Source organism: Ixodes scapularis, unplaced genomic scaffold, assembly GCF_016920785.2.
Source record: "Ixodes scapularis isolate PalLabHiFi unplaced genomic scaffold, ASM1692078v2 PGA_scaffold3__209_contigs__length_174095766, whole genome shotgun sequence".
NCBI classification, from domain to species: domain Eukaryota; kingdom Metazoa; phylum Arthropoda; class Arachnida; order Ixodida; family Ixodidae; genus Ixodes; species Ixodes scapularis.
The window spans coordinates 68,239,271-68,255,467 of NW_024609868.1; the positions used below are offsets into that span (position 1 = coordinate 68,239,271).

Sequence of the window (16,197 nt, forward strand, 5' to 3'; positions counted from 1 at the left end):
ACGCAGCACAAAGTAGGCAAGAAACAACCTTACATTTCTGTGGTGTCATCCTGACCGCATCATCATAATATTGCTGTACCATCACTGACTGTCATTCACTATCTGACCTGCGTACGTGACTCGCCTCGCTCTCCGCTTATCAGTGATACGGCGGTTGGCGATATATACGCGCGCGGAATAAAGGCTGGGGGTTGTTCTGCTGGGAACTACTTGGTTGGCTGTCGCTTCCTTTATCGTGCCGCGAGACACACGACAATTTCTTTCTCCTTTTTTATAACGTGACCGCAGATATGGCCCTCATGTCACTGAGATACTTTCAAGTTCAACTAAAGTTTTGTGTCTGTCTTTGTCTGGTCACCGCAGGACTACAAAAACCCGCTACGCTGGATCAAGAATCACATGGCCAACGGCGTTCGCCAGTCAGCTTGCATCCCGTCCACTTGCTCGGCGGAGGACCTCGCGTATATTCTCAACACGAGTACGTATGCGGACCGGAATTTTATACTTCTTTCTGAATCTGTTTCAGTAAAATAATAAAGCAAAAATTGTGACAACTGGCACGACGTTTGAAGTCTTTCGCGCAACCTCTAATGCTGCGAATGTAGCGGGCCGTGGCAGTTTGGAGTCAGGATTTCGCCACGGACATCTCCGTGGACGTTTTAAGTGCACGGATCGAAAATACACCCGCAAGCGAAATGGGGTCGGCTAATCGTCACTGACGTCTGTTGAATGGGAGCAGGCTTTTGATAGTCGGGGCCTTACGCGGTCACCCATCTATACCTCGTCCTCTTAAGACACGTCAGAGTCGGAGGGCACGCTGCCTATATTAAAAAGAAAGGAAGAATTTTTCTCGATTTTAACTTTGCATCCTCCCATTAGCCAGGAAATCGTGTATACTCGGCCCCGTTTTTTTTTTTTTTTTTTTGAAACGTGGAGTGCGGCGGGTGCCCTTTCATTCAACTTCATCGAACGAACCCAGAATTGTACGGCTATTGTATTTAGTGTTTTTTTTTCTTTCTCACATGCATTTTGATTTCTTGACGAAACTAGAGGTGAAAAAAGAATTCTGAAACGCGATGCAGTCTAACGATTCTCATGGCAGTTACGAGCTTTGCCCAATACACTTCTTAAGGCTTTCTCGCTTTTGTTTTCTCTTTTTGTTCTTAAAAAAAGTCTATCTAGAGGAGCTTGACGTCGAGGAGCTCGCTCTTTAAGACTACGCATGTCGTTCGCGTCGCCGTTCCAGTGGGCAAAAAAATCGGCATGGTGGTTCGCATTCGTGGCTGCAAGGCGGAGGGGGAGACCAAAGTCACCGGCTGGCAGACTGGAATCCTGTGAGTCGACCGACGGCGGGCGGAAAGATTGCCTGTGCTTCTTCGATTAGACGTATCATTTGGTTCACATTTTTTGTTTGCTCTATTCTTTTCGGAATGCGCATGCAGCTCCACGCTCGGAACTATGGCAGCCCTGGTGTGCGTGGGGACTGGAATAGACATCGCTTTGCGAACAATCTTCAAAGCCAAGACGCAAGGAAGACCGAGAGGTGGGCGAAGAAATGAGGCCTCGGTTTGTGTCGACAATTCATTCCTTATATCCTGGCTGCTTGGCTTATCTGTGTCCCCATTTTCCATTGAGAGATGCCCCGACGCTAAACGTCTTGATAATATGCAGAGTTGCTTTCAGACAGGTTCCGTTCACGTGGAACTGACTTCGTTTTTGTAGCAATGTCCTTGAGATAGTGCCGAGCAGCACTTTCCCAAGGACAATTGTCTGCTGGAACATCTTCATTTACGTAGCTGTGTCAGAGAGCGGTGCCAGTTAGAAACATATTTAGATGGTGTGAAGCTGGGGTGTGAAAATGTCGCAGCGGTGTTCAACCAGTAAAACTACGTTCTCTGGTGGGTATAGTTTGTTATTCCGGTACTTATTTAAGCAGGATGTTATTAATTCCCACAAGCTTAACATAATATCTGTTTTTAGTATTGAATATACTACCGATCGAACAAAACAAAAATAGAAACACCAAATTATTTAAAAAAAATATGGCACAAAAAACAAATTTGGATTATATTTTGTTTGATTAAGCAATATATTTTACAGTAGTTACGCAATATATATAATCGATAAATTACAACTGGAAAACTAGAGGAGCCGCGGAATCCCGAACCACAAAGAATAATTTTTCCTCTCTAACATTTTAAGCTATCTTTAGCGTTTTTAAATTTGTTTATGAGATGATATATATACGTGTTGTGTATTTAAACAGAAAAAAGCAGCAGCAAATGGCCACACTCACCCAGAGGAATCTTTTAACTTCCAAAAACAGGCGTTCTGCTGGAACTCGCACTTGGCTTTTCGATTGTCTCTAATACGGAAAAGCTGCTCAAGACCGACCCCAGTGATCCAGCTGATTCAAAGTTGCAGTTCATTCACGGTCTTCGGTTCTACAGCTCAACTTGGGTTATGTTGGGGCACGCCTTTTTGATCGCCGATCCCACAGCTACAGGTGTGTAGGGGCTCTTTTTACTCGTTGACTTTGGCATAAGTGTGAATGCCGTTACCAAAGTTTAGGGCAGGATACTTAGTAATGATTTTATTTTGTTCAAACCCGTGCGATTTCTTTTCAGACATTTGGGCATACGCAAAATGTGTATAAATATCATTTCACAATGTTTAAACCCAAGACGACTCCTTCCTTAATTAAATCTACAAACAAACTGCGCAAACATTTTATGATTTCAGAACGTTCAAACGAGAACGAATCCTTGGGAAATAGCGTTGTACAAGTGAAAGGAGGACAAAAATGCGTTAAAATCCTTGAATGATCCTGCCCGAGACCACCTGCTGGTGCACTTGCCCCACCTGAGTTTGGGGTTCGTAAGTTTGAGATAGCAAGCTGAAGTTTGTTCAGTGAAAATAATTTATATCAAAGCAAAAATTTCGGAAAAGTTTGACTCCGTGTCATTTTGAGCATGTTTGCGAAACCGAAGTTACGATGTGTTTTCGGTTGTCGTCGTGCAGTGGTGAAGAGCAATCATTGAGATGTGCGGACAGCTGTACTTTTCGGGCAGAACCACATACGGCTTCAATATTACTTTCGTTGGGAAGGATCTTAATGGTGTTCATTCTGGTAATTGACGTGTTTTCTTATACATGATAGGTTCTTTGATGAACGTCGTGGACCTGGTGGAAGAATTTATGACCACACTGATCGCCAACGCGTTTCCATCCGTTGAGACTTTCCTGTTTATAAGGTGAATCAACGTATAAACCGCATTTACAAAAAAAAAAAAAAAAAACACGCACGCACATAAGAAAAAACGGCACTACTTAGGACGCAATATTTGATACCAAAATATTTCGCGTCTTTCTCATCAACTAATACATTCCTTCGATTTCTTCGCAGTGGATTTTTGTTGTCGTACAACGTGCAAAAGTCACTTAGGAACAAGACCAGGCTGTTCCTTTGGGTCCCACTTATTCTTTTGCGTCGTTATATACGGTGAGTCGATGGCTCTAGATCCATGTTTCAACACTGTTAATGGTAATGTTTCCAGCCCTTTGCACTGCTTACTTTAAGCTGAATATTTGCATCCATTTTTGTTACAGCTTGTGAGGCAAACACTATTACTGGAACGGTTGAACAAAGTTTATAGAACAAGCTAATTTCTATTAAAAATGTTATATACGCCAGCGCCACTTCTAATGGGACTGCAAATGTTGATGATATTTTTTTAAGTGATCACTGCACATTTCTTAAAAATTTACAAACTTGGAGGCGATAACTTAAATTATCTGTAAATAAAGAAATGATTAAAAAGAACAGCATTAACGAAGCACTTCTCTCAAGTGAGTAAAAGAAGGACTTGAGGGGCGTGTGTTGCGAGAGGTCGGGGCCACTAGACTTTTTCAATAACTTAATTCCTTGGATACACTGTCACTCTGAAAAGACGCAAAAAGTCCCCTGCTTTCCCACTTAAACTGTAGTTCCTGGCAAATTGATAGGACCACAACATGTTATGGTGCTTTCTTGTTAACTTATTTACAATACAAAAAAAAAAAACACGTTTTCTTTACTTGCGAAAAAAAAAAAAATGAAGAGAGGTATGCTCCATTTCACTTTTAAGTCCGACAGTTAAGCCTAACGCTACGACCCAACTGGAGCCAATGGTGCAGCATTAAACGTGTATCGTCACGGCGTCAAATATATTTGCGGGCTTTTCATCACCAATAAATCAATCGTGTAATGAAAAAAAAAAGAAAACAAAGCAGGATCACAACGCCTTCATTGTGCGTGATTGGTTTAATGGGTGATATTAGCATACGCGCGTACCCTAAGCGTGCCGTAAAGAAGTGGGCTCGTGGTGTAACCATCCCGCGTTGCCTGCTGTTGCTGTCACGTGGTGGGAACGGCTCCAGAGTGTTTATCTTGATTGTTTTAATGTTTAGATTGACCGTGCCGGCCATGTTCATTGTGGGAATCTGGCTTCTGGTTCCTCTGATGGCCGATGGTCCGGTGCTCAATGACTTCAAGGCCACCTTTCTGGATACCTGCCAGAGGCGGTGGTGGTCCGTGATGCTTCACACAAACAACTTTGCTCCTTTCCTCGAAATGGTGCGCTTCCCCAGTCCTGCATGCTCGCTCGTGTTCCTCATTGGTGGCATTCTCTCGGAAGTTGTGTGCGCTATCTTTGGTATTGTTTTCTTGCAATGGCTTTAATATCAAGACGAGGGGAAAAAAAAAACGAAAGCCGTTTACAATTCCCTGTGGCGCCGGATTAGAGCGCGGCTCTTGAGGAGGAGGATGGAAGCGTACTGAGGGATAGGTGACTCCTTGAGGTCACGTGACCTCAGGGGGGGTCGTGTGACGTCAGGGGGGTCACGTGACCTCGGGGGAGGGAAATCACGTGACCTCGGGGGGTCGCCTGACCTCAGGAGGGTTCACGTGACCTCGGAGGGGGGGGGGGGGGTCACGTGACCTCTCGGTTACGCCGACGCCGCTCAAGCCGGAAAAGGGCCCCTAAGGGTTGCGCTCTAAAAAGGCACGTTTTAAGTAGTCATCAAAAGCGAAAGTGAATGGGAAGGAAATTTAAATAGCGGTGTGTAAAAATTGTAGTACATTTTTGTTACGACTAAAACGCTGGTTGTCACGTCGTCGCGGGGCAAATATTGAAGGATACAAGTGAGCGCTCTTGGTTTTGGGTCACTCTGCGCTGCATGCGCCTTATAATTATATTCAGATTTGCAGATATTGACACCGCGCACGTTTAAATAACACTTCTCTTGCTTGTATTTTTTTCCAATTTTGCGCGGAAAAGCATCTAGTGGTGTCGTTAATGCGCAGTTCATTTGCGTAAAAAAATACACAAATTTCCAAACATATGCACGTATTTAAAAAAAATAACTTCAGCAATTGTTTTTTTACCACGGGTACTCGCAGATATGTCTATCTAATGGCTTTCTGACCTACAGGGTGATTCAGGGAGAGGCCGGGCTCTTTAAATCGACAGCAAAACTCGGTTTCTGAACCTGTCGCGCTACTACTTTGTTCAGCGTTGCCCACAGATGGTGCATTTTTTTTGTAAAATTAACAAAAAAAAAAAAAAAACTTACCTGAGGATAACTAAAGAAAGAAAAAGGCTTAGTTCCTATGGAAACGCAGCGAAGCCATCGGTCTTCAAACAACACGGCGCCATTTCGCATGGGAGACAAGAGATGGCGCAAGCGGTCGCGACGCTAACTGCCGCCAACGAACGAGCATACGACGCCGAGAGCCGCCGTCTTTAGCAGACAAGAAACTGCAGTTCCTTGTTACCGCGCCTGTTTTTGTTTCTGCGACTGGCGCCGCCTGCGGAACGCGCACCGCTTTCGACTCCAAAAGTGTGTCTGCTAAAGACACCGGTTCTCGGCGCCGTATGCTCGTATGCTTGTTCGTTGGCGTCGTGACCGCTTGCGCCATCTCTTGTGTCCCGTGCAAAACGGCGCCGTGTTGTTTGAAGACCGGTGGCGTCGCTGCATTTCCATAGGAACTAAGCCTTTTTTTTTTTCTTTACTTTTTCCTCAGGTATATTCGCTCTTTGCAAATTTTACAAAATAAATTCACCATCTGTAGGCAACGCTGCAGAAAGTCGTAGCGCGATAGGTTAAAAAACCGAATTTTGCGGTCGATTTAAAGAGCCTGGCCTCTCCTTGAATCACCTTGTACATTGTTAATCATCGAGTCTTGTTTTTTGCATCTGCGTTGTGTATGAATAATAATTGTTGGTACTAAGATGTAAATAACATAAAGTAAAACTATTGAGCGAGTTGCATTTATTGGAGTGAAGATCTATTCAAAAATACCTAACTACACGCAGCTATTATATACCGAATGTATTAAATTAAGGTTTTCATACTAAAAAAACGATTAGATATACACAAAAGTTGCTCGTGCATCAAGGTTACGCTCCCAGCTGGACACAAACTGGACGGTTAATCGTAATTGTAAATTTTCTAATGAACTCAAATCAATAATAAGAATTTTAATTACTGCAGTTGTGACATGTTTTTATAGAAAGCTCCATGACGTCTATAGTTCAAAAATGTTTCATTTTGTAAGATTCTCGTAACCATGCAGCCCCTGTACGGAGCTATCCGCCTCCAGATTTTCCATTGAATTCGGCGATTTACGCACAACAAAATCGCAAAGACCGACGCAAATTTTCTCCCCTGTGTGACGCAGTTCGTTGCGCATGAACTACACATAACTTAATTTTAAATATCCCATATATATTCTGTTCACCGCTAAGCTGACAGACAATGGAAGCTACGTGTTCTTTGAACCAGTCAACCACCAGTCTTGCACCGCGTGATTATGCTCTGTGCACACGCTTACGCGCAGACGGTGGAAGCAGGCAGTAAAAGGCAGGAGATGGATTTGTTTGGCGATTACGTAGCTTCCACCACCTTGTCAGCTCATTGGTGAATGAAGTATAGCTTCGTATTTTGCGTTTCAAATGGAAAGAAACCATTGTAATGAGTTAAGCCTTGTCTCATTTTCTACGTTCTTATTCAACTTAACTGCACAACAATCGGCGTGTCAGACGGTTGGAGTTGCATTAATATAGATAGGTGGGCTAGTTGGTACAACTTGCAAAGCGCTTAAAAAACGAGTACACGAGGAAGACAAGACAGGACCAAGCGCTAACTTAACACTCAACGCTTATTGAAACACACTATTTGTACACAAATTCAGGCTCCCGATACAAAGAGGCAAACTCTTTCTCAGTCAAGCGCACTGACGGTGCCCTTACGCCGATATCCTCGCCCTTTACTCAAATGCTGGTCACGACTATCCTACAAAACGAAACAGGCTTTGACTGCGGTTGTCCTGAAGTTTTCTATATGAACGCATGCCCTGTTGAAGATATAAACATTTATTTAAATTTAATATCCTTGATGTTTCTCTGAAAGAAAATGATGAGCATAGCAACCCTATAAAAGGCAATTGACCTCGAGGTCATTGAATTATGTAATCTGTTGGGCTGCAACAAATGATCAATCAAGTACATTAAAACGAGAATGTACAGTGCGCTGCAATATGAAAGACCCAGTCGGAGCGCGTGGCCGAGCGCTCCGAGTGGGTCTTTTATATGGCAGCGCATTGTACCATGATTGAAAATTAAATACTAAAACGTATTTTTATTTTATTGCAGTGCCTGGGGCATTTATGGTATATAAACATCGATTTCCAGCTCTACGTTGCTCTCATATTCATCCCCATTCTCATGATCCGGTAAGCGAATGCATATTTCCTTGAATTGTATATGAAAAACGAAGAGGCACCGGAATCGACGTCGCTTGAGATACTCATTTGCATTTTATTGCAGGCGGCCTTACCTGGGAATTATGATCGCCGCATTTGCCACTGTGGCGTCCTCGGCTTACACCGGTATCATAAGCTACATCATGAACTACCAGCCCGCCATCATCTTCACACATACAGACGTGAGGCGAGTGAACTGCATATTTCTACTGTTTTATCAAGTTGAGTGGATATTGAGCGTTTTCGTTTCTAAATTTAAGCTGTAAAATTAGTACAAAGGACGAGGAAGCTTATATTACCTTTGAATAAAAACCCTAGATCGCCCTATTTTTTTTAAAACCGACCCAATGGTTCCATTGTAATGCCCGCCTGAGAGATGCCTATTCCAAAACCTAATGAACCTTAATCGCTCTTAAAGCATCAAAATATTTGTCAACGCTTATACGTGAACTTGGTGTAAGGAGTGCAAAAATAGGGCAACGATAAAACAATTTATATTAAAAGTGCCTTTAAAATTATCATCTCAGGACTGCTCTTGTCATCACTCACGAGGCCGCAGTTGCTGCGATCAACAGAAGAATTGTAAGTTTAGAAAGAGTCGTAACGTGAAGATAGGGTACGGAAGAACGCATCTTTGACTTTCAACAAACAAATGAATTTATTGCAGGCACGTTTCGCCTTCGGAGTTCCATTATAGGAGAGGGAAAGTTAAAAGGAGGGGGAAGGGGAAGGAGGGGCGCAAGACAAGGTCCCGGAAAAAAAAAAAAAAGAAACGGGGGGAATGAAAGATGTGTTCTCCCGTCCCCTGTTTTTACGTATATAACTCTTTCTAAACTTGCATCGTTACCAGCGCGCTCGCTAACAAGTATAACAGAAGAAACTTGCTACGTTAATCTTCAAACAAGAAGAGTAGAAATATGAACATGGTTCGATTCTACAGAGGCATTAAGACACATCTTGAAACCAGGCAAAATATAAGCGAAGTGAGGTACCTACCGGGGCGTCAAAATTAAGAGAAAGACGCATTATGAGATAATTTTTTTTTTTTTTTCAGTTACACTATTGGCACGGCGAACCAGATTTACTTCAAGCCGTTCTCTCACATCGGACCCTTCTGCATCGGCGTGGTCTTAGGATACTACATTTACATGGCTCCAAAGATCAGGCTCTCAAAGGTACTTTGCTTCTTTCACGTTCAAACAATTTCCAGTCGAAGGTATATGCTTGGTGAATTTAGATGGAACATATTTCTGAATGAATGGGCTCTTCTGAGAAGTAACTGTTTTTGAAGCATGCATTGTAAGCGATTCTCCAAATGTGGCGGCATTGTCGATTTTGTAAGGTTGTAATGAAAAAAACTAATTAGCCTACGAATAACTATCGATTACCTTTCTAGAAACATTATTTTAACTTACCACGCTCCAATAGATTTTTTTTCCGAATTACCAAGCCTTATAGAGAATTCCAGGAACGTAGGTACACGCCCTGCGCGTGCTGGCATCTTCAGAAGGAGCTGTTCGAAAGTAAACATCTGAAACAACTAGAACTTCGCACCTGCGTTTCACAAACGCTTTATTTTAGTATTTACTTCGAATCTTTTGTATAGGTTATGATATAGGGGAGGCGAGCGCGTGCAGCGTGTGTACCTACAGGTATGTAAACCGATCTCACCAGCTAGCTTCGTTACGCCGCCGTTACTGGCTTGCATCCTGGGACCTGTGTTATTTCTGTACTTGCGGAAAGCCCGCTGTTAGTCGCCACAAGCAGAGCACGAGATGGCACAAGCTGTCTCGTACACTGTTGCCTGCCTCCTACAAGCTACAATTATGGCGACACCACGCAGGAAGTGTAGAACGCCTAGTGAGATCGGTCCACTATAGACTCGTAGACCGCAAACAATGCTGCCGTTACAGTTGTTAGTATTTAAGAAAAAAGGAATTGAATTTACTTCTTGTTTGATATTGTGCGCTTCAGCAGGGAAGTCGGAGAGGTCAGTCAAAAGATAGAAGACACACGAACACAGAGAGAGGAGCTAAAAGTGCTATGTCGCGGCGCATAAAAAGTGCTTGATTGGTTCAGCCGGTTGATATCGTACATGCTAAAGAACGACGAGCACCGCGACAGTGCTTTTTTGGCGCTGTTTGAGTGGCTCGTAACGTTGACGGGACTTTTATGACACGGCAAAATATAACCGAGGCTCCTTTACAAATATGCGTGCGAGTGGGAACGACTGCGTTGCAACCGTGTGCAACCGCTCACGATGTTAGAACACGCTGACACCATCCATCCGTTGCTTTGGAACGCTTACCATTCGCGCATAGTTTCTACCTTCTACTCATCATTCTATTACCACGGACTTTAAATGATTGTGACGACGATATAATTGAATTTTTTTTTTAAATAAACAGTGCTTAGATTTAATTTCGAAAACACTGCAAATCTTTATACGTATAATGAAAGGGACACAGAGCTACCTGATAGATGGCGCCACCGCTTTCTCTCGTCCTAAACTGTTGTTATACTTCGTTTCAGTTTACGCTTAGCCGCAGCCGACGCTGCGAGGTAATAGAACCAATCGAGCAGCGTCAAAATCGCCACTCACTAGGCCTTTTCTGTTTACGACGACCGGTCAAGTGATGATAGAACCCGTGTAAAAACGCGTCGAACGCCAGGATGGTACGCTTTTGACGCTGTCTTATTGGTCCCATCAGCTCGTAGCGTCGGCTGCGCGTGGACTTAAGCTGAAAGCGCTCTGTGCGGGAACTATAGGGGCGCTTTGAAAAACGCGCGCAGCGCCGCTAGCGGAGGAGCTGGCGTTCGACAGTGAGGCGCGTTCAGCAGCCTGCGGCGCCTTTCCGCATGCCAAGCTGTGGCGGCGGAAGCGCGCACGGACGAAACTTTTGCTTTTTGAGCCGATACGTTGAGGGTGACGTTGCATGAGTGCTGGGGCAGAATGACATTTAGCTGTTCTCCACTTCTAATATATTGAGTTTGAGTCGTTATTAGGGGTAATTCCTCTAGTCGCGGCCGAAAAAAGAGTTGGAGGAATTTTCCGAAAAGCAAGAAAATCCGCTCGTCGCTGTAAACGTAGGACTGCTGGAATGATGATATTTGGAGGCGAGTGAGATGTTCACTAAGTTTCTGCACGAAGTGTGTGAAAGTTCTTTTTCTAATGAATAAAGAAATAAAGCTGTACGGGATATCTAATATTGGACCCAAATTGTTGTGTTATAACCGGGCTGTGCGAAGTGCAGATTTGGGCACACAGGTACTTGGACTTGACAGTAACATGATACAGCACTTATTATACCAAAAAGAGGTGGCATAGGGAAGACAGGTAGAAATTTGGTTTGGGCGGCGTAACTCAATGGGAACTGGTTTTGACCATGAAAGGGCTGTTAAGAGAATACCACTGGTTGTGGGAGGTGGAGATTTACAGGTAGGAAGGGACTAGTGGACTGTACTTACAATTGATGCAAAAAGATGGTTCCAAAGCCGAAAAAACAAAGTTGTCGGCCAACACACGGTTTGGCCGCCAAGGGCTTTTGCGGTGAGCTTTTGTTAATAACCTGTTGTGCGAGGTGCTGATTTTCGGCGCACGGGTACTTTGACATGACCGTAACTTGACACAACACTTATTATACCAAAAATAGTTGGCATAGCGAAACCAGGTGGAAATTTAGTTTGGGCGGCGTAACTAAATGGGAACTGGTTTTGACCGTCAATGACTGTCAAGATAATACCACTCATTGTGGGAGGTGCACACTTTACAGGTAGGAAGGGACCAGTGGACAGTACTTCCAGTTTGAACCACTTTGCGGCAGCTGGCTCTAAAGCCGAGTAAAAAAATTGTTTTCTACAGAAGTTGTGGTGTCAACATTTCCGCATTTAGGAGGCTGATCAAGAAAGAAAGCACACCACATAACCTTCCATACTCAAACGCCGATTTTCCAGTGATTCAGAGTTTCATTGTTGTTTTCTTTAGATTTATATTTGTCACTTCTTTTTTTTTTATTTTTACCGTTCGAATTTTTCTTCATGAAGTACAGATTGCGTGCTATACTTGTCCGGAAATATCATCGACGCGTACGATGGGGACGAAACTTCTTTGGAGGGCATTCCTCCAACGAAATTGGCACTGCATACCCGCGAGTGTGGGATGGCATTTCAGCTCGTCCCATCGGCGCTAACACATGTTGCCGTTACTGGTACGAAAACAAACACAGAGCGCAAAGCGGCAGTGTAGAGTATGTCAGCCGTGCTGACACAGTGGCAGACATGACCGGAAGACCATATTTCTCGCATCGTTCGACACCGGTTCATCGTTGTCGCTGTCCCACAAAACATTGGCGAGGGGTGAAAAACTGTGAAACTTTGTCCCCACGAGATACGACGCATAACTATTGAAGGACTTAATGACGCAGCACAGGCAGCACTTCATGCTGTGATCCCAGCGGAACCGCACCGCTCCGACTTCAATGCGTACCAACGTACGCGGCGTGGTTTCGGTTTCGTTTTCTCTGGGGTTCTCACTGCCTACCTTGGGTACCGGCCGCGCGGCGGCGCGCCAATCGCGTCAACTTATGTTTACAAACAAACCGGAGCGCCTCTAGCGGACGCCACCGGCGCCGTGCATGCGCGGTGGATGGTGGGCAAGAGTCCGCCGTTGCCCATAAACAAACCATTGAATTGCGTTGTTGTCGGCGTCGGTGGGAGTCCCCGTGCTCTTTTTCGCGTTGGAATTGTTGATTCTACATCCTCCTAACAATGTCTGACTACTTGAGCGGCTTCAGCAAAATTAACGAGGCAAAACTTTGCGTGAATAATGTGACGTGCGGCGAATCATTTCACGTAAACGCCGCAGAATGGGCGCTAAAGCCTGACTCCCACGATGAGATTCTGCTCGCTATTTTCAGTCGCGACGTCGCTCAAGCTGCAAAAGCGTGGACCGTAGTTGAGATGGTGGACGTTGATACTGAAAACCGCAAGTAGAATAGGGCATTACAAGTCGGTGATGACCACTGGTAACAATGATAATGATCAACATCTTGTATCTACTGTTTACACTTAGCCTACTTACCCCAACCAACCTTCAAAGTTTTTTGAGGCCTGCACTTAGTTCTTATCGGAATTACCGGGTCAACGTTTGGTTTACGGGCCGCTGTAGTTTGAACGAGCTGACGACAAAAAGCAGACAAGTTTGAAAGAGCAGACAACAGTTCGAACGCATGCGCAATGGAGTACGGGCAAGAAGCACCGCGTCCCGCGTCAACAAACCATTGCAATGTCACGTTGTCGGCGTCTGTGTGAGTCTGCACACTCTTTTCCGCGTTGGAATTGTCGATTCTACGTCCTCATAACGATGTCTTATCACTTTAATCGCCCGAGCGAAATTATCAAGGCTTGTTACGCCGCTAAACTTTGCGTAAATAATTTGACCTGCGGCGATTCATTCGCATGAACGCCGCAGAATGGACGCCAATACCATGATGAGATTGTTCTCGCTATTTTCGGTCGCGACGTCGCTCGTGCTGCAAGAGTGTAGAAGGTAGCGGCGATGATCGACGTCGATACTGAAAATCGGAAGCGGGGACAGACCAAGCGTAACAAGTCTGTGACGGCCACTGGTACCAATGAAAAACATCTTGTATCTACTGTTTACACCGAGCCTACTTAAGTATTTTGAGGCCTGCAATTACTTATTGCAATCACCAGGTCAAAGTTTGGTCTACGGGCCGCTTTTGCTTGAAACGAGCAGACGTCAAAAAGCAGACAAGTTTGAGAGAGCAGACGAAAGTTCGAACGATCAGGCGGCCGGGTGAATTTGAAGACGCACTGAACCTGTGGGTGGTCCGGACAACTTGGCGGTTTTCTCTCGTTCATGTTGGAACAAAACAAATACATCTGGCGACCACAAAGTGTTGCCCGTACAAGCAATCGTAGTTCGACAGCAACTGGTTTGCCCTTTTCACGGCTACTATCCACGTTCTCGGACGAAAGGAGGGGGCAGAAACACATGAAAACTGATCTTCAAACCTTTCCAGACTCTCTTCTTACAGCCCCCGTCGCAGCATTTTGACAAGAAGGCAGGTTTTTTGTCTGGTTTCTTCCAAAGGAACAGAGGAATGCATGCCTCGCACGGCGACTTCTGCCCACCACCCCAGACCGGAAGTGCGCCCGACGCGCCACCACCGCGGCGTGACGTAGGAGAGTTGAGTTCGTGTATACACCCACTCAACTCTGTTACGTCACGCCGCGGTGGTGGCGCTTCGGGCACACTTACGGTTAGGAGTGTCGACGGAAGTCACCATGCGGGACAGGCGTTCTGGTGTTGTTTTGAAAGAAGCCAGACTAGAACCTGCATTCTCGTCAAAACGCCGCGACTGGGGCTGTACCAAGAGCCGGGAAAGATGCATGTGAACACCAGTTGGCATGTGTTTTCTGCCGGCTCGGTTCTTCTGAGAACGAGGATAGGCGCCGCGAAAAAAGGAAAGCAGACACTGTTGGATAACTATTGTATGTGCGGGAAGCACTTGGGATTGAATATGTATTTATCCAAGATTAATGCAAAAAAACTGTCAAACTGTCCAGACCCCCCCCCCCCCCCCCCCCCCCGGGCCAAGTTCAGTGCTTCTCCACGTTCAAACGACCGTCTGATCGTTTGAGCCGTCGTGTGCTCTTTCAAACTTGTTTAAACTGTGGCCTGCTAGTTCAAACGACAGCGACCAGTAGACAAAACGTTGCGATAAGAAGTAAGTGCAGGTCTCAAAATACTTTTAAGTTTGAAGGTTTTTTGGGGAAAGTAGATTCCGTGTAAAGAGTAGATACAACATACAAGGGGTTGTTGATCTGTTACCAGTGGCCATCACGGACTTCTTATGCCTGACCCACTTGGTTTGATTCTGCTTGCGATTTCCAGTATCGACTTCGAGCATCGCAGCCCGAGCAACATCGCGACTGGAAATATCGAGCAGAATCTCATCGTGTGTTTCAGGCTTTAGCGTCCATTCTGCGGCGATCATGCGGAATGAATCGTCGCACATCACATTATTCAGACCATGGTTTTCGGTGTAACGACACTCGTTAATTTCGTTCGGGCCACTAAAGTAGTAAGACATTGCTAGGAAGACGTAGAACCAACAATTCCAACGCAGAAAAGAGCACAGAGATTCACTATGCCACGGACATTATTCAGCGTTGGGAAGTACTTTAAGTGCATTGTACTTAAAGTACTTCAAGGAGGTTTAGAAAAAATGTAATTTACTTGAAGTATATTCTCTAAACATGTACTTGTACTTTACTTCATTTTTTTTTACTTTGCGAGGAAAGACAATTTTCCAGTTTCAAGTACGTTCCCGAATTTTGGTCTTGCCAACCTTACGTCAAAGAGTAACACTTTGTCAACTTTTAATAAGTGCTGGAAGGAATATTCTACACTCGCCAGAGATGCGAGCAGACGCCCCAGCGCTCCGTTTGTACTGGGGTTAGCTTTTTCACAGCCTTCGAACTTTCGCTACGTCTCGTTTGGTCAGCGCAAGCGAGGTGGTTCAAAATGTTAGGAGAGGCCACTTTTCCACGAGAAGAGTGCTTGCAGAAGCTACGGGGCTGATGCTATGCTCTCTCTTAGTATGGTTAACCCCCTTGGATGCAAGCCAGTGCATGGAACGCCAAATTACAAAGTCAAGGGGAGTTCTGAATTCAGCGCCATTCCAGAAAGTAACCACTCCTTGGCCACTTGGCTCTATGCAATATTACGCCGCCAATTCCAAAAACAGCTGACGCACCCCCAATTAGCCCCAAGGCAATGCATATCCGATAAAACAACAACAACAGTGTATATGGAAATAAAAGGGCATAATGAATGATCATATTAGAAACTAATTATATTAGAAACTACCTTTACTTTACTTAGAAAGTACATTGAATTTACAGTACTTCAAGTACAGTGTGCTCAACTGTTATATATAACTAGGGTGTGTACTTTCCGGTGTTTATTTGTGAGAAAAATCGGCGGATGTTTTTCGGTGTTTATTTATTTTCAAAACACCGGTGTATTTCGGTGGAACATCTCACGACAAGGCTAGAATCGGTGATTATCGGTGGAAAAAAAAAATGCGATTGATCACAGACAGAGAGTTCCAATTTTATTCACATATTTCGTACACTTCTTTTTTAGGAAGCATCTATTTCTCACACTTTGTTATTATAGTAGATGCAAGCATACTTTGAGAGGCTTGCATCCGTCATGGCAGCAGGTTCCTTGCGGTTCACAACCCACAATTATGAAAACGCACGCTCCTGTATGACACGGACGTTGGCAGTGTCTTCCAGGAACCACAGCAGCCTCTGAATACGTGGCTTGCACCGACATCACTTGGCCAGACACAATGGGA

At 44.7% G+C, this 16,197-nt stretch overlaps 1 protein-coding gene across 3 annotated transcripts in view; it reads left to right on the plus strand.

Annotated features, from left to right (window-relative positions):
* Positions 1–16,197, plus strand: part of LOC8030021 (nose resistant to fluoxetine protein 6) — a 122,774-nt gene that overhangs the window by 95,013 nt on the left and 11,564 nt on the right. For all 3 annotated transcript variants that reach the window (XM_042292483.1, XM_042292481.1, XM_042292482.1), the window contains exons 4-13: positions 364–478; positions 1,247–1,334; positions 1,443–1,543; positions 2,327–2,506; positions 3,161–3,254; positions 3,407–3,502; positions 4,450–4,615; positions 7,695–7,774; positions 7,869–7,991; positions 8,859–8,979. In XM_042292483.1, coding sequence (XP_042148417.1) covers positions 364–478; positions 1,247–1,334; positions 1,443–1,543; positions 2,327–2,506; positions 3,161–3,254; positions 3,407–3,502; positions 4,450–4,615; positions 7,695–7,774; positions 7,869–7,991; positions 8,859–8,979 — 1,164 coding nt within the window. The remainder of the gene's footprint in view (positions 1–363; positions 479–1,246; positions 1,335–1,442; positions 1,544–2,326; positions 2,507–3,160; positions 3,255–3,406; positions 3,503–4,449; positions 4,616–7,694; positions 7,775–7,868; positions 7,992–8,858; positions 8,980–16,197) is intronic.